The sequence below is a fragment of the Acanthochromis polyacanthus genome, chromosome 13 (assembly GCF_021347895.1).
Source record: "Acanthochromis polyacanthus isolate Apoly-LR-REF ecotype Palm Island chromosome 13, KAUST_Apoly_ChrSc, whole genome shotgun sequence".
Lineage (NCBI taxonomy): Eukaryota > Metazoa > Chordata > Actinopteri > Pomacentridae > Acanthochromis > Acanthochromis polyacanthus.
Window position 1 is genome coordinate 33,920,796 of NC_067125.1, and position 24,507 is coordinate 33,945,302.

The window sequence follows — 24,507 nt, forward strand, 5'->3', positions numbered from 1 at the left end:
AATTGGCTCCATAGTGGAGCCAGATCACTTCCAAATATTGTTATGTTCGTATATGCACATTATGCATAGCTCTGGCTCTGAAACCGAACTCCCGAATAAGGACTTAACTTTCTTCTCCTCTGGACAGGGTGAAAAATGCCGGGCATCTTTAAAGTTCACAAGTTCCCAGCAGAGTGCAATTGCACTGAATTTTTTATTGAAAATAAGAGGAGGATGTTTGAGAGGGCAGTCTGAGTGTTGCCTCTGGTTTTGCCGGCCTTTTTAGACTTTCTCAGTAGGGTCGTGGAGAACAAGCCTCTTTTGAATTCTGTCGTTCTACTTGGGGACCACAATGAGGAAGAAACACTGAAATGTGTGATTAGGGGGAAAAGGGGTGTCATGCAGTCTGACTTTTGTGTAAATCATGATTTGTCCATAACTAACAGCATGTTCAAGCATTAAGCTGTTTATGAAGAGAGCATCTTAGGCCAATGGTCAGTTACTGATCATATTTTTATCAAAACAACAGTAACAGGTCTTGAATCAGGTGGTGGGTTGCACTGCTGGTTAACCTGAGCATGCATGAAATTGAATAGGAGCTATATATTTGTGAGTGTAAGAGCTAGGGGAAAATATGAATGAAAATACCTAGAAATAACTAGCCTTGAAAGGTAATCTGAGAAATGCTTGTGTGGCAAGGAAAGGAGTAGGTGGCATTGCAAGGCATGTGGAGGACAAATAAACTGGCACAGAAAATTTTCTGGAAAAACAGGAGGCTTTTGATTTGCAGCTTACAAAAGGAAGAAATAACAAGGGAGCGCTTTCAAACAATTACTTACTCACAGTGCAGCATTGTGTCACCTTCAGACCAAACCATTCCTTGCTTCCCTCTGTGTACTCATATATATATATGTAGGGCGTTGTCCTCTCAGTTCAAACTGACCAATCAGCTCAGAGCTTCAGAAGGGAATGACAAAGTTAACACAAACTACACATTGTGTTCTGAAGATTCTCCTGACAAAAATGCCTCCTTCATGGAGTACACTCAGTCATTACTACTGAACATTTGACAAAAGCAATGCATTTGTGCTCCCTTCAGTATTTACAATAATTACTTAGAATTTCTCTACACATCTATTATCCAATCAGATTTGATGCCCTGCCTACTAATTCAACATCCTGGTTTAGGATGTGACTCTTTTTAAAGCCCCAGCACAAGATGGACCACAGAAGGGGCAAAACTCTGATAGGTGAAAACTTTTAAAACTTAAGGTCTGTCAAACAGGCTGCTTGTTGTATTCAGACTTCAAGAAGAAGTACTGTCTGTAGCCACTGGAATTGTATAATTAAATATGAAGAAAACAGAAAAGTTAGAGAGCTAGTACTTCCTAACAATATGCTCCTTTATGTTAAGACTGGTATAAGACTGCAATGATTGTTTGTGTTGGTTCGACCCATTATGACTTTTGTCTTCTGGCCCGCTCTCAGCAGGATTAGGTCACATTTGGGTCCGGTCAAAGTCACCAAGATGCCAAAACTGGACACCTAATCCCTGCAACTGGGGAGTTGACATACGATGTGACAAAACTTAAACAAAAAAAGAAAAAGAAAAGAAAGAAACACTTCACACTGGAACCACCTCCTGCCTTGGAGGACTTGAACACCGCCAGACACAAAGCTGATCCTTAATGCTGCATGTCTGCCGCCTCGGGAAAGAAGCATCGCCTTAAAAGACATTAAGATGTTGGTGTGCATCATGGGTTTACCTTGATAATAAGTGAAGATGCCTAGAAGAATAGCACAGACAAATGTGCTCAGTGGTAAGGTTGTTAACAGATCCCCATAGGTTCTTAGAAACTCAGCTGTAAACTTTTAAGTACAGAAAAAGGGCTTCTTGCGCGAGTCTCATCCAAAAGAAACTGCTTCTCCAGACCAGTGGACAGTATCGATCAACCATAAAACCTAATTCCATGTCCAGTAAAGTCATGATACAGACCGTAGCCCTGAGTTACAGTGTGTAGCAGGTTGGATGTAATTTCAGCAGCAGCTAATGCCATTATCTAAGTATGCTTGAGTCCTAGAATATCAGTGCCAACACACAAAATGTCTTCATCACCATTTAATAGAAAGTGTCAACTTTAAGAACTTGCCAGAAATATACAACAAAAGCCACAAATGTTGTTCTAAAAAATATCTAGCTAGAGTTCATATGGTAATATTTAATAAACCTTTCATTTATATCAAATATAAAATATCTCGACTACTGACATTAAAACACTAGCAACATTCTCACCAAATGTTGTTTCGAACACTGAAGAATCGTCATGGTATTCTGGTGTGTATCAAACTCACATCTGGACACTTGGCTGATTTAACTCTGAGGCAACTATCAGCTTGGGGTGACAGATAAGTAGCAGACTTTAAAGACTCTCCCAGAACCACACCACCAGCTTTGTGCATTAAATGAGGATGACCTGTTCTCACCTAATTTTATATGCAGTCGTATGTCAGCCCCTTCTCTAATGGCAACGTGTAATCATTTAAACTCATTATTATTTTAGGTAATGTAGAGGCAGAGTCTAAGACACATGATGAAGACACGATCTATAGGATTTTTAGCAATTAGCTTTTTTGTTTTTACCAATTAATTGATTGACTTATAATGGTATGAAATCAGTGAAACCAGTTCCTATCTGCACATTTGAATGAGTCAAGCAAATTGCACATTGTAACAAGTTTTAAAACTGTATGTCAGCCATAAACATACTGCAATTTTATAATGTGCATTCTAGTTTGAGGCTGCACAGTGGAGTACTGGTTAGCACTTTCGCCTTGCAGCAAGAAGATCCCTGGTTCAAATCCCGGCCTGGGCCTGGGATCTTTCTGCATGGAGTTTGCATGTTCTCTCTGTGCATGCGTGGGTTTTCTCCAGGCACTCCGGCTTCCTCCCACAGTCCAAAAATATGCTGAGGTTAACTGGTTACTCTAAATTGCCCGTAGGTGTGAATGTGAGTGTGATTGTTTGTCTGTATATGTAGCCCTGTGACAGACTGGCGACCTGTCCAGGGTGTCCCCTGCCTTCGCTCAAGTCAGCTGGGATAGGCTCCAGCACCCCCCGCGACCCTGGTGAGGATAAAGCGGTGTATAGAGAATGGATGGATGAATGGATTCAAGTTTGGCAGTATGAAGTCCAGTAGGTGGCAGCAGCTTATCAAGACATTCTTTGAGGCCTCTAAATTAAGGATGAGTTTAAACCACTTAACTGAAAAATAATTCCACCTACATTGAGACTCTACCATCATTTCAAACATTAAGGTTTATTATTGCCAGTGCTACTCCTCAGTTTTGGTTGTGGTATTTGTTTTTCCACAATCTGAAAATAAAACACCATTTTAAACTTAAAATTTCATTGTTCAAATCTATTTAAATAAATATGACCATTTTGTTGTGGCTTTAAAGTCCTGAAATATATATCAGATGGCTCCTCTTTTATTATCGTCATCTGTAGAGAGAGACAAATAGTAAAAACAAACTTCCAATAGTATGTCTCATGGTTCATATGATCCTGATCGGCCCTCTCTTCAGTTTGGTTGCTTCTCACCATGATTGGTTGATCTGGTGATGACTCATGGTGTACGAAATCATCACCGTTTTTAACAGTCTACCTTAATAATCCTGTCACAGACCATGTTGGAGAAACCAATGCGTCCAGCAAACAGTCTTTATGGGGTCAGTATGGGTAAAGTACCCAACTCTGATTGGGACTAATTATTGGCTGCTTTATTGCGTCTTCTTTAAATTATTTTTTATAGTGTTCACTGGTATAGCTGATGCTGTAGATGACAGTGTGGAGGGAGGTGTTGTGAAAAAAATAGAGAGTGTAGAAAAGAAAATGAATTCTTTTGGCATAAAGGAAGTGAGTGCTGTTGATCCTAGTTTATCTCAGTGTGTAAAGCTGTTCGACAGCGAGCCTCTGGCCCTGCACTCGGACGGGGATGTTGTGATCGGAGGGGTTTTCCCTCTGCATTATGTCGCCTCTCATCCACAGCACAGCTACCACGCCAAACCCCAAATTACACTTTGCAGTGGGTGAGTGTGAAGTTACTGTTGCTATCTGCTACTTTTTCATTTTGGTTTGCTTTTTCTTCACAACATATTAAAAAAACCTCACATTTATAAATTTGTCGTCACCTTGTTTTCTCCTATACTATCTATATGTTCTGGTTTTTATTGTTGTGATACTGCGATTTCTGTTTCACAAGCAATTACATTGAACATATTTCTTGAATTTTCTGCAGCTTTGACCACAGAGCCTTCCGCTGGATGATGACTATGGTGTTTGCAATCGAGGAAATTAATCGTAATTCGACCTTGTTGCCAGATGTTACACTAGGCTACCGGATCATGGACAGCTGTGATCACATCCACACCAGCCTGCGAGCTCTTTTTCTTTAGTCAGCCACTCCAAAGCTGTGATGAGTGAGGCCAAACAAGCAGGAGATGCTGAAAACAAATCAAATATGAAAAAGGATAGAGGTATTGGAATGGAAGGGTTAAAGATGTTAGAAAAAGGAAGAAGGCAGATGAAGGTCTCCACAGTGAAAAAGAGAGGCGGGGAAGTTCACACAGCAATGCCTCGCAATCTTAAAATTGCACTGGAGGAGATAAGGACATCGCAATCTGAAAGTTCCTCATGTCTGTCTGGTTCTCCTGTGCCGGCTGTGATTGGTCTCGCATCCTCTTCTCCTACAAGAGCTGTGGCACACACTCTGGGCCCTTTTAACATCCCGCTGGTAAGAAATGAACAAAAAGTAAAAGATCATGCATAATATTTCATTCACACAGAGAATGTGCTTGCTTTCTTCCCTCTTCTTGGTTTTTCTAATAAATCACATCAGTGCTTGAAATGTTACATAAAGTTCTATTTTAGTGTCATTAGTAAAGTAAAATGAACTGTGTCTCTTTTTAGGTGAGTTATTTTGCCACTTGTATGTGTCTTACGGACAAACATATGTATCCATCATTCCTGCGTACTGTGCCGAGTGATTTCTTTCAAGTCAGAGGTCTTGTGCAGCTGGTCACATTCTTAGGTTGGCTCTGGGTGGGCACGATAGGTACCACGGTGAGATAAAACCTCTTTTTCTTAATGCCACAATTAGTCATTTACGCACACCGACTTGATTTACAAAACATTTCTGTATATATTCCAGGATGACTACAGTCATTATGGCATCCAAGCGTTCTCTAGTCAATTTAGGCAACAAGGTGGGTGTGTGGCATTTCATCTCACTATCCCCAAATCACCCACAGCGGAGGAGATACAAGACATGGCAGACAAGCTGCAGAGTTCAACTGCACATGTCGTGGTTGTCTTTGCCACAGAGGGACAGCTCCTGGATCTGCTGTTAGAGGTAAGCGCCTCAGTTGATATCACCAAATTGATGTTCACGGTAAACATTGATTTTGTTTATCTGTCTTTCCAGCTCGCTCAGAGAAACGTGACAGGGATACAGTGGGTAGCCAGTGAAGCCTGGGTGACGGCGAACCTGCTGACCTCACCCCACTTCCACCCTCTCCTGGAGGGAACACTGGGCTTCTCCTTCCCTGGAGTTTGGATTCCTGGCTTGAAGGACTTCCTTTTGAATGTCCGCCCCTCTCCCAAACCAGGGATGGAATTTGTCAACATGTTCTGGGAGGAGCAGTTTGATTGTAAGCTAGAGTTTGGAAGAAACCGATCTAAAGAAAATGAAGCAGACATGGAACAACCGAGTGATTTGAATGCTTTTGCTCACAAATCATACTCTGAAATCAATTCAAGCTTTTTTGTAGTTCCTACTCCAGCACAAAAACGCTCATTTAATGCTCATGGAGAAGATGAAGGTGCTGCTGAAAAGCTTCTGTGCACGGGCTCAGAAGATCTAAGATACACAGACAGCAGTTACACTGATGTGTCTCAGGTCAGAATATCCTATAATGTGTATAAAGCTGTATATGCCATCGCACATGCTCTGCACACGTTATTGAACTGTGATTCTGCAGGACTTGGCAAAAAATGTGGGAAACACAAATCGTTCACTTCTGAGCAGGTAGGTGAAAAAAAATACAAATCAATCTTTATGTGATTTTTTTTTAAATTATTGAGTTTTTCACCTTAATTCTTAAGTTTTTTGGTCTTCTCATATAGTTGCTGCATCATCTGAAGTCAGTGAATTTCACAAACCAGTTTGATGAGAAAGTATATTTTGACTCCAGCGGTGAGCCAGTCCCTCTCTATGACATTATTAACTGGCAGAAGGACAGCAAGGATGGAATTAGGTGGAATATTACTAAATATTAACAAGCTCTGCATGCATTTCCTGCGGCTATCTGAGCATTCAGAAGAGTTATGGTGCAAAACTGACTCATTTTGTTTCTGGTTCTTTAGATTTACTAAAGTGGGAAGCTATGACAGTTCAGCTCCATTGGGGCAACAACTGAACATAGAGCAGAGCACCATTGTATGGACAAAAGGACAGTCACGGGTGTGTCACATGTATCCTAAACTGATTTCATATGCAGATCTGTTACATTGCAGAGGGAGACTTGTGTTGCTCACTACACTCGTCTGGTCATTTCTCAGGTGCCTGTATCTCAGTGTAGTGCTCCATGTCCCCCCGGCAGCAGGCAGGCCAGACGTCCCAGAGAGCCTCGCTGCTGCTTTGACTGTTTGCCCTGTGCAGATGGAGAGATCAGCAACCAGACTGGTTTGTTTTGTTTTCTCAAATATTTTACAGAATGGGATTTCCACATGCTACACATCCCACACTGTCATCAATCCACAACGCGTGTCTGCTTTATGTGTCCCCAAAGGCTCCACCGAGTGCACAAAATGTCCAGAGTACTACTGGTCAGACACAGAGAAGGTGAAATGTGTCGCAGGGGTTGAAGAATTCCTGTCTTTCTACGAGACCATGGGCATCATCCTGGTTGCACTCACAATTCTCGGTGTCATCCTGACAGCCATCACCGCTATTGTCTTTCACCGTTTCCGCTCTACACCCATCGTCAGGGCCAACAACTCAGAAATAAGCTTCCTCCTTCTCCTCTCCCTCAAGCTCTGCTTCCTGTGTTCGCTGGTGTTCATCGGCCAGCCGTCTGTGTGGACGTGCAGACTCCGCCAGGCAGCATTTGGGATCAGCTTTGTTCTCTGTCTGTCCTGCCTCCTTGTTAAAACCATTGTGGTTCTCTTGGCTTTCCGAACGAATTTACCAGGTTCCAGAAGTCTGAAGCTGTTTGGTCCCTCTCAACAAAGGACTCTTATCCTTTGTACTACAGCTCCTCAGGTAGAAGGGACATAGAACTGTCATTACCCTGAATTTGTGGTTGTTATTATTTAGTTTTTTTTTTGTTAAAGATCTTTCTATCTTGCCCTCAGATTTGTCTCTGTGCTGGCTGGCTGTTGGGTGCACCTCCATTCCCATTCAGGAACCCAACCTATCAAGCCTCAACTGGAAAAGTAGGAATTCCATGTTTTGATGTTTCTCACAGCATTATGTCACTAATATACTTCCATTAACAGTGCATGTAGAGGCTGTAATGTACATAATCATATTTAACTAATGTTCTCTATGTCAAATACATTGAGTGATCTGTTTTAATGTGTTGTTCTACTTAATTAGATCGTTGTGGAATGTAAGGAGCCGTGGCCGCCTGGATTCTACCTGGTCCTCGGTTACATTGGCCTGCTAGCGTTCATCTGTCTCCTTCTGGCTTTCCTCGGACGGAAGTTACCAGATACGTTTAACGAGGCGAGGCTCATCACGTTCAGCATGCTGATTTTCTGGGCCGTGTGGATCTCCTTCATACCCGCTTATGTCAGCTCTCCTGGGAAGTTCTCGGTGGCTGTGGAGATATTTGCAATATTGGCCTCCAGCTTTGGGCTGCTACTGTGTATTTTTCTGCCTAAATGTTACATCATTTTAATGCGGCCTGAGAAGAATGTTAAGAAATCCATCACTGGAAAGTATCCCAGATGAATTCATGTATGCTTTAGGTATACGTCAAGCTGGCCTAAACAAATGCTTTTTTCATTTGAAATCATGAATCATGTAGAAATGGAACATTTGTGTATTTGAATGTGACAAAATAAAATGTATTTTAAACACGTTTCCATTTTTTTTTAAGTATAATGCTTTAAAAATTACTTTATTGTTTGTCATTGCTGGAGTGTGGGTATATGTTTTTTCTATTACTTTTCCAAACATTCCAAAACAATGCTTTCTACTTTCTCGATGCAGTGTAGACTAGATGTCAGTATATGCTGTGGACTTCAAGGGCCTTTGTCAGGATATTTGAGTACTAAAGCCTGAGAAGTATTGAGCCACATATCATGGACCTTATTCCAAACGCTGCATCTTTGAAAATGGGTTATCTGATTCATTTGGTGACAATTCAGTGATTTTAACTGTGGCATAGTTTACTGGATCCTTTCAGATACAGTTGCTCCTTCAATAAAAAGCAGAATGAGATGCCTACTGACATCACAGAAACACCTGTCAACTTCTGCATATGTGACTGAATAACTTCGTTTTTTAATGTGAAAAGAATAATCTGCAATTTACATGACCTTAGCATATGAAAGAAGAGTGCAACGAAGGCTCCTAAATAAGTCACGATCACTCTACATGAGCACAGCATGTTATCTGATCTGTTGCAATTGACCTGTAGAAGAATCAGCTGAACATCTTGGTATAAGAAGCGTTCATTTTAGGCAGTTCAATCTTTAATCAAGCTCATATTTGTGCACAATTTTGCACACTTATTTTCTGGCTCTTGCCCTGATGTCTGTCATGCTATCCCTCCTTTTGCATTTCATTCTCAAAATCATGGCTTAAAAACCTTGTTTACTATTTACAAAAATCCGCTTTCTCTACAAACATATAAAGAATGTGGGCATACTGGACTTTACAATGAAGTTTCTTGTGTATTTGTGTACATAAAACACAAAATGCTGTTATCTCTGTGTAGTGCAAATAAAAAATAATTATAAAAATTACAACTAAGAAACAGTGGTTAAAAACGAACAACTCTTTCTGATTAAAACATTTTAATCAATAATTAATATGCTATACTATAAGTGATTTTCTTATCCAATGTGTGCACTGTGTGTGCATGTGTGCACACTCACAGATATAGGATCAGTATTAAAGTAAAGTTTATAGGTGTAGCAGGGTAGTAGATCAGCAGAAAGTTTTTTTCCAACAAACTGAGACTCCAAAACTGAACATTTTTATTCTTTAAGATATGCAATTAATGGACACACTACTTTTAATTGCTCATAAATATTTCAAGGTACACTGTAATAAAACTACTGTGGTGTAACATCAGTTACCTGCATGTCACTGCACAGCCAGTACAAATCTAAAATAAATAAGCATTTGTGAAGATGCAATATTGAACATAAATAGAAATTCCAGATATTTTTCTAAAGGTAAACCTATGACATGCTATTTCTTTTCTTTTCCCATGAGGTGCTGTTTTGTATTTTTTTTTCTGGTTTTAGTAAAATAATGTAACACTTTGGAGCAAACAGGCAGAACAACAGGCCAAAGCTGGAGGCCAGAATAGCAAACGACTCCACTGCATCTGCGTAGTTTCCAGGCGAGCTGATGTAAGCGGGGATGAATGCCAGCCACACAGCGCAGAAGATTAGCATGCTAAAAGTGATGAACTTGGCCTCATTGAAGTTGCCTGGCAACTTCCGGGCCAGAAACGCCAGCACAAAGCAGAGACAAGCCGAATGTCCGAATATTCGTTCGCTACGGCACTATCCGGATATTAATTTGGCATCCGAATATTCGCCCCCCCCCCCGCCGCCGCCGCCGTCGCCGCCGTCGGACATCACCGGGCAGAAAGAATATGCAGCGTTACTGTCTTTCCTCCGCCTTCGGCCCACATCGGCTCATCTCGTCCTGTGATCACACAAACATATACACATATGTCTATAACATATACACATATGTTGATGTGATCACCCCCTCCTCCCCCCAGACGAAAATATTCGGAGCTGGTCTCTTCCCTGCGCCTTTGGCCCACTTCGGCTCATTCCGCCGGGTTCTTCGGCTCATTTCGGCTCCTCCATTCGTGTTTGTAAACACCACCCGAATGGCCGGGTGGCTGCCGACTCTGAAGTCAAGCTTCACTTCGTTCAATAAACACAAGACAAGATGCTGAAGACCGGTGTTTGGGAATTCTTCAGTTTAACTAAAGACTAAACGAGGGCAAAATGTGGACCCGGGAGACCAGACGAACGGATCCGAATATTCGGGCCGTCTCCGCCCCCCGCCCGGTCGGACGTTACGGGGGGTGGGGTGGGGATATCCGGATATTCGTCTTTAATAGAGCCCGAATATTCGGAGGCCAGAAACCACTATTCGGGCCAGCCCTAGTGATTACCCACAGATGAAAATCTAAGGAGAGCAACAGAGTTTAACAGCACATAGACTGTAGGTTAAATGCACGAGTCATGAATATTCAGGAAACAAAAGGCATTTTGAAATCAGCTTGAGAATCTATTTGCAGTCACATAAGAAAAAAAGATGTTTCTTCTAAACAGCTCTTTGGTCAGTGTTTCTGTCTAGCTGTGGAGGTCCTTTCAGTTTAGTTACTAAACCTAAGAACTGGGAACTTGCTAATGAGTGCTTGATGGACAGACTGGCTCCCCAAAAGATGACATGGGCCTTTTACACTGTCAGCCTACTACCTCTATGGATAGGTGTAAGGGAATGTGTTGACAGCTGACAGTCAAAGAATGGTGCCTTTTATGCCGAACCCAGGTCACAATAATTGGCTCCATAGTGGAGCCAGATCACTTCCAAATATTGTTATGTTCATATATGCACATTATGCATAGCTCTGGCTCTGAAACCGAACTCCCGAATAAGGACTTAACTTTCTTCTCCTCTGGACAGGGTGAAAAATGCCGGGCATCTTTAAAGTTCACAAGTTCCCAGCAAAGTGCAGTTGCACTGAATTTTTTTATTGAAAATAAGAGGAGGATGTTTGAGAGGGCAGTCTGAGTGTTGCCTCTGGTTTTGCCGGCCTTTTTAGACTTTCTCAGTAGGGTTGTGGAGAACAAGCCTCTTTTGAATTCTGTCGTTCTACTTGGGGACCACAATGAAGAAGAAACACTGAAATGTGTGATTAGGGGGAAAAGGGGTGTCATGCAGTCTGACTTTTGTGTAAATCATGATTTGTCCATAACTAACAGCATGTTCAAGCATTAAGCTGTTTATGAAGAGAGCATCTTAGGCCAATGGTCAGTTACTGATCATATTTTTATCAAAACAACAGTAACAGGTCTTGAATCAGGTGGTGGGTTGCACTGCTGGTTAACCTTAGCATGCATGAAATTGAATAGGAGCTATATATTTGTGAGTGTAAGAGCTAGGGGAAAGTATGAATGAAAATACCTAGAAATAACTAGCCTTGAAAGGTAATTTGAGAAATGCTTGTATGGCAAGGAAAGGAGTAGGTGGCATTGCAAGGCGAGTCCAAAAATATGCTGAGGTTAATTGGTTACTCTAAATTGCCCGTAGGTGTGAATGTGAGTGTGATTGTTTGTCTGTATATGTAGCCCTGTGACAGACTGGCGACCTGTCCAGGGTGTCCCCTGCCTTCGCTCAAGTCAGCTGGGATAGGCTCCAGCACCCCCCGCGACCCTGGTGAGGATAAAGCGGTGTATAGAAAATGGATGGATGAATGGATTCAAGTTTGACAGTATGAAGTCCAGTAGGTGGCAGCAGCTTATCAAGACATTCTTTGAGGCCTCTAAATTAAGGATGAGTTTAAACCACTTAACTGAAAAATAATTCCACCTACATTGAGACTCTACCATCATTTCAAACATTAAGGTTTATTATTGCCAGTGCTACTCCTCAGTTTTGGTTGTGGTATTTGTTTTTCCACAATCTGAAAATAAAACACCATTTTAAACTTAAAATTTCATTGTTCAAATCTATTTAAATAAATATGACCATTTTGTTGTGGCTTTAAAGTCCTGAAATATATGTCAGATGGCTCCTCTTTTATTATCGTCATCTGTAGAGAGAGACAAATAGTAAAAACAAACTTCCAATAGTATATCTCATGGTTCATATGATCCTGATCAGCCCTCTCTTCAGTTTGGTTGCTTCTCACCATGATTGGTTGATCTGGTGATGACTCATGGTGTACGAAATCATCACCGTTTTTAACAGTCTACCTTAATAATCCTATCACAGACCATGTTGGAGAAACCAATGCGTCCAGCAAACAGTCTTTATGGGGTCAGTATGGGTAAAGTACCCAACTCTGATTGGGACTAATTATTGGCTGCTTTATTGCGTCTTCTTTAAATTATTTTTTATAGTGTTCACTGGTATAGCTGATGCTGTAGATGACAGTGTGGAGGGAGGTGTTGTGAAAAAAATAGAGAGTGTAGAAAAGAAAATGAATTCTTTTGGCATAAAGGAAGTGAGTGCTGTTGATCCTAGTTTATCTCAGTGTGTAAAGCTGTTCGACAGCGAGCCTCTGGCCCTGCACTCGGACGGGGATGTTGTGATCGGAGGGGTTTTCCCTCTGCATTATGTCGCCTCTCATCCACAGCACAGCTACCACGCCAAACCCCAAATTACACTTTGCAGTGGGTGAGTGTGAAGTTACTGTTGCTATCTGCTACTTTTTCATTTTGGTTTGCTTTTTCTTCACAACATATTAAAAAACCTCCCATTTATAAATTTGTCTTCACCTTGTTTTCTCCTATACTATCTATATGTTCTGGTTTTTATTGTTGTGATACTGCGATTTCTGTTTCACAAGCAATTACATTGAACATATTTCTTGAATTTTCTGCAGCTTTGACCACAGAGCCTTCCGCTGGATGATGACTATGGTGTTTGCAATCGAGGAAATTAATCGTAATTCGACCTTGTTGCCAGATGTTACACTAGGCTACCGGATCATGGACAGCTGTGATCACATCCACACCAGCCTGCGAGCTCTTTTTTCTTTAGTCAGCCACTCCAAAGCTGTGATGAGTGAGGCCAAACAAGCAGGAGATGCTGAAAACAAATCAAATATGAAAAAGGATAGAGGTATTGGAATGGAAGGGTTAAAGATGTTAGAAAAAGGAAGAAGGCAGATGAAGGTCTCCACAGTGAAAAAGAGAGGCGGGGAAGTTCACACAGCAATGCCTCGCAATCTTGAAATTGCACTGGAGGAGATAAGGACATCGCAATCTGAAAGTTCCTCATGTCTGTCTGGTTCTCCTGTGCCGGCTGTGATTGGTCTCGCATCCTCTTCTCCTACAAGAGCTGTGGCACACACTCTGGGCCCTTTTAACATCCCGCTGGTAAGAAATGAACAAAAAGTAAAAGATCATGCATAATATTTCATTCACACAGAGAATGTGCTTGCTTTCTTCCCTCTTCTACACTTGGTTTTTCTAATAAATCACACATCAGTGCTTAAAATGTTACATAAAGTTCTATTTTAGTGTCATTAGTAAAGTAAAATGAACTGTGTCTCTTTTTAGGTGAGTTATTTTGCCACTTGTATGTGTCTTGCGGACAAACATATGTATCCATCATTCCTGCGTACTGTGCCGAGTGATTTCTTTCAAGTCAGAGGTCTTGTGCAGCTGGTCACATTCTTAGGTTGGCTCTGGGTGGGCACGATAGGTACCACGGTGAGATAAAACCTCTTTATCTTAATGCCACAATTAGTCATTTACGCACACCAACTTGATTTACAAAACATTTCTGTATATATTCCAGGATGACTACAGTCATTATGGCATCCAAGCGTTCTCTAATCAATTTAGGCAACAAGGTGGGTGTGTGGCATTTCATCTCACTATCCCCAAATCACCCACAGCGGAGGAGATACAAGACATGGCAGACAAGCTGCAGAGTTCAACTGCACATGTCGTGGTTGTCTTTGCCGCAGAGGGACAGCTCCTGGATCTGCTGTTAGAGGTAAGCGCCTCAGTTGATATCACCAAATTGATGTTCACGGTAAACATTGATTTTGTTTATCTGTCTTTCCAGCTCGCTCAGAGAAACGTGACAGGGATACAGTGGGTAGCCAGTGAATCCTGGGTGACGGCGAACCTGCTGACCTCACCCCACTTCCACCCTCTCCTGGAGGGAACACTGGGCTTCTCCTTCCCTGGAGTTTGGATTCCTGGCTTGAAGGACTTCCTTTTGAATGTCCGCCCCTCTCCCAAACCAGGGATGGAATTTGTCAACATGTTCTGGGAGGAGCAGTTTGATTGTAAGCTAGAGTTTGGAAGAAACAGATCCAAAGAAAATGAAGCAGACATGGAACAACCGAGTGATTTGAATGCTTTAGCTCACAAATCATACTCTGAAATCAATTCAAGCTTTTTTGTAGGACCTACTCCAGCACAAAAACGCTCATTTAATGCTCATGGAGAAGATGAAGGTGCTGCTGAAAAGCTTCTGTGCACGGGCTCAGAAGATCTAAGAGACAGCAGTTACACTGATGTGTCTCAGGTCAGAATATCCTATAATGTGTATAAAGCTGTATATGCCATCGCACATGCTCTGCACACGTTATTGAACTGTGATTCTGCAGGACTTGGCAAAAAATGTGGGAAACACAAATCGTTCACTTCTGAGCAGGTAGGTGAAAAAAATACAAATCAATCTTTATGTGATTTTTTTTTTAATTATTGAGTTTTTCACCTTAATTCTTAAGTTTTTTTGGTCTTCTCATATAGTTGCTGCATCATCTGAAGTCAGTGAATTTCACAAACCAGTTTGATGAGAAAGTATATTTTGACTCCAGCGGTGAGCCAGTCCCTCTCTATGACATTATTAACTGGCAGAAGGACAGCAAGGATGGAATTAGGTGGAATATTACTAAATATTAACAAGCTCTGCATGCATTTCCTGCGGCTATCTGAGCATTCAGAAGAGTTATGGTGCAAAACTGACTCATTTTGTTTCTGGTTCTTTAGATTTACTAAAGTGGGAAGCTATGACAGTTCAGCTCCATTGGGGCAACAACTGAACATAGAGCAGAGCACCATTGTATGGACAAAAGGACAGTCACGGGTGTGTCACATGTATCCTAAACTGATTTCATATGCAGATCTGTTACATTGCAGAGGGAGACTCGTGTTGCTCACTACACTCGTCTGGTGATTTCTCAGGTGCCTGTATCTCAGTGTAGTGCTCCATGTCCCCCCGGCAGCAGGCAGGCCAGACGTCCCAGAGAGCCTCGCTGCTGCTTTGACTGTTTGCCCTGTGCAGATGGAGAGATCAGCAACCAGACTGGTTTGTTTTGTTTTCTCAAATATTTTACAGAATGGGATTTCCACATGCTACACATCCCACACTGTCATCAATCCACAACGCGTGTCTGCTTTATGTGTCCCCAAAGGCTCCACCGAGTGCACAAAATGTCCAGAGTACTACTGGTCAGACACAGAGAAGGTGAAATGTGTCGCAGGGGTTGAAGAATTCCTGTCTTTCTACGAGACCATGGGCATCATCCTGGTTGCACTCACAATTCTCGGTGTCGTCCTGACAGCCATCACCGCTATTGTCTTTCACCGTTTCCGCTCTACACCCATCGTCAGGGCCAACAACTCAGAAATAAGCTTCCTCCTTCTCCTCTCCCTCAAGCTCTGCTTCCTGTGTTCGCTGGTGTTCATCGGCCAGCCGTCTGTGTGGACGTGCAGACTCCGCCAGGCAGCATTTGGGATCAGCTTTGTTCTCTGTCTGTCCTGCCTCCTTGTTAAAACCATTGTGGTTCTCTTGGCTTTCCGAACGAATTTACCAGGTTCCAGAAGTCTGAAGCTGTTTGGTCCCTCTCAACAAAGGACTCTTATCCTTTGTACTACAGCTCCTCAGGTAGAAGGGACATAGAACTGTCATTACCCTGAATTTGTGGTTGTTATTATTTAGTTTTTTTTTGTTAAAGATCTTTCTATCTTGCCCTCAGATTTGTCTCTGTGCTGGCTGGCTGTTGGGTGCACCTCCATTCCCATTCAGGAACCCAACCTATCAAGCCTCAACTGGAAAAGTAGGAATTCCATGTTTTGATGTTTCTCACAGCATTATGTCACTAATATACTTCCATTAACAGTGCATGTAGAGGCTGTAATGTACATAATCATATTTAACTAATGTTCTCTATGTCAAATACATTGAGTGATCTGTTTTAATGTGTTGTTCTACTTAATTAGATCGTTGTGGAATGTAAGGAGCCGTGGCCGCCTGGATTCTACCTGGTCCTCGGTTACATTGGCCTGCTAGCGTTCATCTGTCTCCTTCTGGCTTTCCTCGGACGGAAGTTACCAGATACGTTTAACGAGGCGAGGCTCATCACGTTCAGCATGCTGATTTTCTGGGCCGTGTGGATCTCCTTCATACCCGCTTATGTCAGCTCTCCTGGGAAGTTCTCGGTGGCTGTGGAGATATTTGCAATACTGGCCTCCAGCTTTGGGCTGCTACTGTGTATTTTTCTGCCTAAATGTTACATCATTTTAATGCGGCCTGAGAAGAATGTTAAGAAATCCATCACTGCAAAGTATCCCAGATGAATTCATGTATGCTTTAGGTATACGTCAAGCTGGCCTAAACAAATGCTTTTTATTCATTTGAAATCATGAATTATGTAGAAATGGAACGTTTGTGTATTTGAATGTGACAAAATAAAATGTATTTTAAACACGTTTCCATTTTTTTTTAAGTATAATGCTTTAAAAATTACTTTATTGTTTGTCATTGCTGGAGTGTGGGTATATGTTTTTTTCTATTACTTTTCCAAACATTCCAAAACAATGCTTTCTACTTTCTCGATGCAGTGTAGACTAGATGTCAGTATATGCTGTGGACTTCAAGGGCCTTTGTCAGGATATTTGAGTACTAAAGCCTGAGAAGTATTGAGCCACATATCATGGACCTTATTCCAAACACTGCATCTTTGAAAATGGGTTATCTGATTCATTTGGTGACAATTCAGTGATTTTAACTGTGGCATAGTTTACTGGATCCTTTCAGATACAGTTGCTCCTTCAATAAAAAGCAGAATGAGATGCCTACTGACATCACAGAAACACCTGTCAACTTCTGCATATATGACTAAATAACTTCATTTTTTAATGTGAAAAGAATAATCTGCAATTTACATGACCTTAGCATATGAAAGAAGAGTGCAACGAAGGCTCCTAAATAAGTCACGATCACTCTACATGAGCACAGCATGTTATCTGATCTGTCGCAATTGACCTGTAGAAGAATCAGCTGAACATCTTGGTATAAGAAGCGTTCATTTTAGGCAGTTCAATCTTTAATCAAGCTCATATTTGTGCACAATTTTGCACACTTATTTTCTGGATCTTGCCCTGATGTCTGTCATGCTATCCCTCCTTTTGCATTTCATTCTCAAAATCATGGCTTAAAAACCTTGTTTACTATTTACAAAAATCCGTTTTTTCTACAAACATATAAAAAACGTGGACATACTGGACTTTACAATGAAGTTTCTTGTGTATTTGTGTACATAAAACACAAAATGTTGTTCTCTCTGTATAGTGCAAATGAAGTGCTACCAAAAATAATTATAAAAATTACAACTAAGAAACAGTGGTTAAAAACGAACAACTCTTTCTGATTAAAACATTTTAATCAATAATTAGCATGCTATACTATAAGTGATTTTCTTATCCAATGTGTGCACTGTGTGTGCAAGTGTGCAAACTCACAGATATAGGATCAATATTAAAGTAAAGGTTATAGGTGTAGCAGGGTAGTAGATCAGCAGAAAGTTTTTTTCCAACAAACTGAGACTCCAAAACTGAACATTTTTATTCTTTAAAATATGCAATTAATGGACACACTACTTTTAATTGCTCATAAATATTTCAAGGTACACTGTAATAAAACTACTGTGGTGTAACATCAGTTACCTGCATGTCACTGCACAGCCAGTACAAATCTAAAATAAATAAGCATTTGTGAAGATGCAATATTGAACATTAAATAGAAATTCCAGATATTTTTCTAAAGGTAAACCTATGACATGCTATTTCTTTTCTTTTCCCATTAGGTGCTGTTTTGTATTTTTTTCTGGTTTTAGTAAAATAATGTAACACTTTGGAGCAAACAGGCAGAACAACAGGCCAAAGCTGGAGGCCAGAATAGCAAACGACTCCACTGCGTCTGCGTAATTTCCAGGCGAGCTGATGTAAGCGGGGATGAATGCCAGCCACACAGCGCAGAAGATCAGCATGCTAAAAGTGATGAACTTGGCCTCATTGAAGTTGCCTGGCAACTTCCGGGCCAGAAACGCCAGCACAAAGCAGAGACAAGCCTGCAGACCAATATATCCCAGAACACACCAGAATGCAAGACTAGATCCTACACTGCACTCCAGTATGATCTTTGAGCGCTCATATTTAGTATTCCGGGATGGATAAGGGGGAGCATCAATTAGCCAGGCGGCACAGATGACTACATGAAACAGAGTGCAGCTGAAGATAATGGTCCTCTGCTGCTTGGGACCGAGCCACTTCATGATATTGTTGCCTGGCCTGGTGGCAGTAAAAGCAGCCAAAACTACCAAAGTCTTCCCCAGAATGCAAGAGATACAAAGTGAAAATGTGATGCTGAAGGCAGTGTGGCGGAGCATGCAGGACCAGACTGTTGGCTCTCCAATGAAGACCAGAGAACAGAGGAAACACAGCATCAGAGCAAAGAGGATGAAGAAGCTTAGTTCGGAGTTATTAACTCGGACGATGGCTGTGTTTCTGTGGTGGAAAAAAACTGCAAAAACAGCTATAGTGAAGCAGGCACCCACTGCAGAGATCACCGTCAGGGTGATACCCAAAGAATCATAGGCCAAGAACTCCACCTTCTTGGGGATGCAGGATGTTCTGTCTTCGTTTGACCAGAAGTTCTCTGGACAAAATGTGCATTCTATTGAATCTAAAAGAAAAATGGGGCACAAAAAGAAAAGCTCATTTAAACTTACTGGTTTCAATCAGAATAGACTAATAAATATGAAGTGTTGTGATTTTTATTGAAGCTCACTTGTCTCATTGCTAATTTTGCCACTGTCACATGGTACACAGTCAAAGCAGCAGACAGGCTCCCCACGACGGACAGCCTTCCTGGACCCTGAAGGACAGCTGGCACTGCACACAGACACCGGCACCTAGAGAGACAGAAAACATCATGGCTTCTAGCACGTATTATAATGCAGTCAGTAACTGATTTTCTTAGTACAGTGTACATATTTATGTTTTATGCTTATACTTTTCTACTTATGCTCATTTTTTTAGGATATTGTTCTACTCACGTTTCTCCTATATTGTTTTCCGCTGCTTAAATTTCAAAGACATTCTATGAGAGCAACTGTAGCCTAAGTAATTTTCCCTCTAGAATCAATAAAGTATTTCTGATTCTGATATTAATTTTAAAAAGAAAATCATAGTTAACTGGCAAGTTCAGTGATCAACTTTTAGAACATTTCACAACTGCAGTATTTGGTCGGAAAACACAGCCCAGCTAGAATTGTTTTGATCTAAAAATGTTCTGAGAAAATAATGTTTCTGGCAAGAAATGTTCTTATATTTCTCAGAATGTATTCCTTAAAGTTCTTTAAAAAATGTCAAAAGTGTTCCTAAAACATTTCCCAAAGTTGTAGTGAGAATTTCCTTTTGTTGTTATTTTGTTACATAGTGGGAACATTCAGTAAAAGAATGTTTCAGCAACAACATCTCCCAAACATTCTCGGAACATTGCAGGCAAAATTATGCACTTTTTAAAATGTCCCACATTAAAGGAACATTTTCTGAAGAAAATTCTATCATCTGACGCCTTGATAACATTTTGAAAACATTTTCATACTCTCTCATTTTCTGAATTTTAGAGTCCTAGTCATTTTCAACCTCATAGGAATGTGATCTGAAATGATAAATATCCTTAAAACATCCTTTGAACATTAAATTAAAAATACTTTCTTTTAAAACATTTAAATTTGTAGGAATGTTGTGGGAAACAGGCAGAAAATGGTGGCGATGCAATTGTATTGCTGCAATTATCTACTGTTTATTAAATCATTGCTAATTCTCTCACATTAGATCCAGACTGTCTTGCCCACCTGACTTACCTCCACCTCAACCTACAGAACTTCAACAGTTGGCATCTGATGAAGGTAAAAACACAGTGTGAGCAGCTTGCCTCACTCTGATGCCCTGCCCACATTATCCTGTCGTCCTCGATCACCAGCTCGTCTCCAGCAGGTTTGGTTCCATCAAACAACCCCACGTTGATAAAGTCAATGTTCCCGCTTGTGCCTCTTTGCCAGTTGATGACATCATAATAAGGTATGGAGTCGCCCTTCAAGTCAAAGTTCACCTCCTCCCCGGCAATTGTAAATTTGACTTCCTGGAGGTAATGCTGCAGCTTCAAAAGCCAATGTAAAACAATAAATACATTAAAATAGCTTAAAAAATGCAAAACTGAAACAGTACGAATACTGGATTATACCTGCCAGGGGGAAACACTGTTGGTTTGAGCACATGAGCTGTTTTCAAAAGGTCCACTTCCTGGTTGACAGCGAAGAAGGTTGTGCAGGGAATGAGCAACTGCATAGACAGCTTTATAGGCATTATAGGCCACTCTGGGGCTGGATGTATTCATGTAGGCCGAATGCTGCTCCAACAGTGACTCCTGCCCCGAACAAAGCGGGATCTGGGAGGCAGAAGACAGAGAAGGACTGCAGCCGTACAGAGCCTCCCACAGCTCCTGCACCAGAGGATTGTTGGGATATTTCTGAGGGTTTACTGTCTGCAGATAATCGCTGAGTCTGGAGATGTGACCTTTCCTGATGCCGAACCCAATGGTGCCTCCCAGGTAGGGGTAATACTCGCTGCCCGTGAAGACAGATGCTGTGACCCAGGCCTCGCTGGCCACCCACTGGATCCCAGTGATGTTTTGTGCCATGTAGTCTCTCAGGAAAGGTGTCATTTCCCCCTCAGCTGAAAATACAACCACCACTTTTGCCAAAGAGCTTCGCATCAGCTTTACAGAGAAACACATGAAGGCGGAAAGAAAAAGAAAACAGGAAGCAGATTAAAACTTAATGACATTGAACAAGACTCCGGGGTGCAGAATAATATGGAATCAGTCAATTCTTTAAAATCCTGACATTTAGGGCTCGAAAATGTCCAAATCTGACGAGCTGATACCACGCCTTTTGCAAAAAAAGTGCCAATGCATGTTAATAACTGAATTTCCCTTCGGGGATGAATAAAGTGATTCTGATTCTGATTCTAATACCCTCTTTATTGTCTGTGGCTCCGACACTGAGATGAATGGGATAAAAATCTATTATCTCAGTGCAACAATTTTCACTAGAATTGTCAATTTTTTGGACACAATAGCATAAAAATTCACACACAAGGGTTTCAATAGCACAAATCTTCAGCTGCTATATTTGGGATATGAGGTTAAAAAAATAGTCTCTCTAATGCTATAAAAACTGAAATCAGTGTTTCTTTGTATCCACCTGCATGATCTCCAGGGCCCTCTGCTGATTGTAGAGCAGAGGGATCATTTCTTGGTACGCCACACACACTTTAGTCCCCTGTAATTCCCTCAGTAAACCCTGCACAGCGAAGCGGCCGTATTCATGGTCGCCTCGCACCAGCCCCACCCAGGTCCAGTTGAAGCGCACCAACAGCTGAGCGATGGCCTTTACCTGGATTCACCAGAAAAGAACAGGTTTGGTCCCAAAACAAAAGTTGCCTGACATTACTTTAATATTAAGTGTTAATTCTTTGCTTTTGATTTCGTATTCCAATGCAAAGTATTACAAAGTGCCATTACTGTTTAGTAAGAAGATAGTAATTCTAAATATTTGTATTGCCTGCTGAGTTAATCTCAAAATACAGATTGTAGATAAACATTGCAGAGATCTTAGTGAATTTTTAGGATCAAGCTTAATGCCTTGAGAGGATTTTTATACAAAAAAAAATACAAATGTAACCAAATTAGAATTAATTATAAGTTATTGTAAAATTACAAACACATAAAATGAAGTGTCACATGTTGTATATCAACTTTGTTCAGACCTTCATCTGATCAGGTCAGAAAATAATTGAATGAGCATTTTGTTTTGTTAAACTATCATGTGAAATCAACACTCGAATTTTGAATACTGGAAAACATACATAAAATACACAAAATCACATCATTTAGCTGGAAACACTAAATTAAACACTCTGGCAAGCTCACTTGTTGCACACCCATCCTAATGCGTTATATTGTAGATAAACAATAGCAGTGATCTTAGTGGATTTTTACTATCTAGGTCTGGATTATATGTTTGGTTTTTTTTTTACTGAAAAATACATGTAGCTGTAACTTTTTCAATATTGTCCTTTGTCAAACTCCTTTTAATATGATTTCAAACTCTTACCTGGTAGTCATCATTGGGGATTACTCTGAAAAATGTTGGATATTTTCTTCTGTCTGTTAAACATGCACACGAAGAAAAGTAACTGATCTGTGTAAAAAAAAGGAAAAACAACAAGGTATAGATCATAGAATACAATTAAAGCTTCCAGGGTTACAGAGGAAAAGAATCAATATTACCATCGGGATTCTGAATGGCTGCAGGATTCTTGACACCACGATGGACTGAGCAGAACCAGACTCTCCGATCATAGCAAGGAGTGGAGATGAGCTGCTGCACATGGGAGATTCATCCTCACTCAGTCCGTTCAACACAGCCAGAGCAGCCCTCTGGCCGGTCAGTGGATATGCACATGAATCAAAGATTTTGTACCCCAGGGTGTAATTGGGCAGCAGCTCTGGACTCTGGTTTATCTCCTCCACTGCCAGCCTCATGGTCTGAGCCCAGCGGAAAGCCCTGGGATCAAATCTGCAGCTCAGCAGATGCATGGATGCAACATACGCACATCAAACACAGCAATAGTGGAGGAAAAGTAAAATTAGAAACAGACATGCTGCTATGATTTGAAGAATGAATGCATTTTCACTTGTAACCTCTCCCCCCTTTTCTCATTTCCTTATGGGACATTCTATCTGAAATCATCATGTTTTTTAGAACAATTGCTACTTGACTGTCTTTGATTTGATTAAATTTTCTGGAACATCATATATAGAAATTTCTTAAGATATTCATGATATTTCTGTTTGATACCTAAAGCACTTTCCAAGATAGCATGATTTTTAAATAGCCTCTTTCAGCACATTTCATTTTGAAGCTATGTTTGGATGAGAACATCTCAGAAAGTATTGAACATAACAGCCTGAAATAATCACTGTTATTTCTCATTGTGCCATTGATTTAAAAATCTGCAATACTGGACAAGTAGATTTTTAAAAAAATCTTATTATGGGTGATAAATGTGAAAAAAAAGAAAATGTTTAGGAAAAGTCCCACCTTTAAGCACACATTAACAAAGAAAGATAATACAGAAGTCAGCTAGTTATATTTTCTGAACCATATGTAGTTCCATGTCACAATAATATACAAGAACATTTTTTTAAAAGTGCATTTGTGAAAGTACTGAATACACCAAGCTAAAATTTCACAGATAAATTTTTAATTTGCATAGTTTCACACAAATCAGAGATGGTCAAGCAGAGGTCCTCTGATTATTTGAGAGGGAAGAATATATGTTTGTGAGTTATATTTTATGTCTTTATTTGACAGGTCTTCAACTTTCATATGATTTTCAAATAATTTTCTGAGATTTTATGCTGCAAGGCCAGTGTAATTTGGTAATGATTTCAGAGAAAATACATGCATTTTTAAACTGCTACCAAATTAGAGACTTTATGTCACAAAACCAAATTGATATTACTTGTAAGTTATTTGGGAAGTATCAGTTGTCTTTTTGTGTCTCTTACTGACATATTCTTTTTACTCAGACCTGAATCTTAAACACAAAGTGCAGATCAGGTCTGGACATCACTGAATATAAGTTTTCTAATTAACAGCGAACACTGGGAACCATACATACATGTCACATATGCAAGTCTATAGAGAATTGTATACGTCTATGCAACAAAATCGCACATAATTTTGCTGGAAATAGTAAGTTAAACACTCCGCTGAGCTCACCCATTGCACTTCACTGGTGGTGGTCTGTAGGTGCAGTTTAGATCAGGCATTTCTTGGTTATAGTGGAGGGGAAAGATCCCTCCAATGACAAAGTCACCCTGGGCTACAAAACTTGGCTCAAAGCTGTTTTGAAGAGTGCATATTGTCCCTCCAGATGTGGAGGCAAAACTGGAAACTGAGTTGTATGTTAAGGTAATAACATTTGCAGTGTAAAGTGAGAGAGATAATGCAAGCAAAGACATATTGTTACACATCCCCAAAGAGAGAGAGAGAGGAAGAGAGAGAGAAGGCAATAATGAGGCAAGTTTTATACAGCGTGAGACCTTCTCCTTATTGATGACAGAGACCCTCTGGATTGGACATCAACAGCTCCACCTA

At 40.7% G+C, this 24,507-nt stretch overlaps 2 protein-coding genes across 2 annotated transcripts; one reads left to right on the forward strand and one right to left on the reverse strand.

The window, feature by feature from the left end:
• The first annotated feature begins 5,306 nt into the window (after positions 1 to 5,306).
• On the forward strand, positions 5,307 to 16,667 carry LOC110971143 (extracellular calcium-sensing receptor-like). Its single transcript, XM_051958290.1, has 8 exons — positions 5,307 to 5,390; positions 5,463 to 5,588; positions 6,164 to 6,294; positions 14,981 to 15,077; positions 15,176 to 15,299; positions 15,406 to 15,878; positions 15,970 to 16,050; positions 16,214 to 16,667. The coding sequence occupies exons 1-8, from the start codon at positions 5,307 to 5,309 to the stop codon at positions 16,568 to 16,570; spliced, it is 1,473 nt and encodes a 490-aa protein (XP_051814250.1). The 3' UTR covers positions 16,571 to 16,667.
• A 1,200-nt stretch (positions 16,668 to 17,867) lies between these two features.
• On the reverse strand, positions 17,868 to 24,194 carry LOC110971144 (extracellular calcium-sensing receptor-like). Its single transcript, XM_022221470.2, has 8 exons — positions 24,130 to 24,194; positions 22,632 to 22,920; positions 22,456 to 22,542; positions 21,544 to 21,735; positions 20,523 to 21,056; positions 20,214 to 20,438; positions 19,062 to 19,185; positions 17,868 to 18,956 (listed from the first exon to the last, which is right to left on the reverse strand). Exons 1-8 carry the CDS (start codon positions 24,177 to 24,179, stop codon positions 18,055 to 18,057), a joined length of 2,403 nt encoding a protein of 800 aa, XP_022077162.2. The 5' UTR covers positions 24,180 to 24,194; the 3' UTR covers positions 17,868 to 18,054.
• Between the last annotated feature and the right edge of the window lie 313 nt (positions 24,195 to 24,507).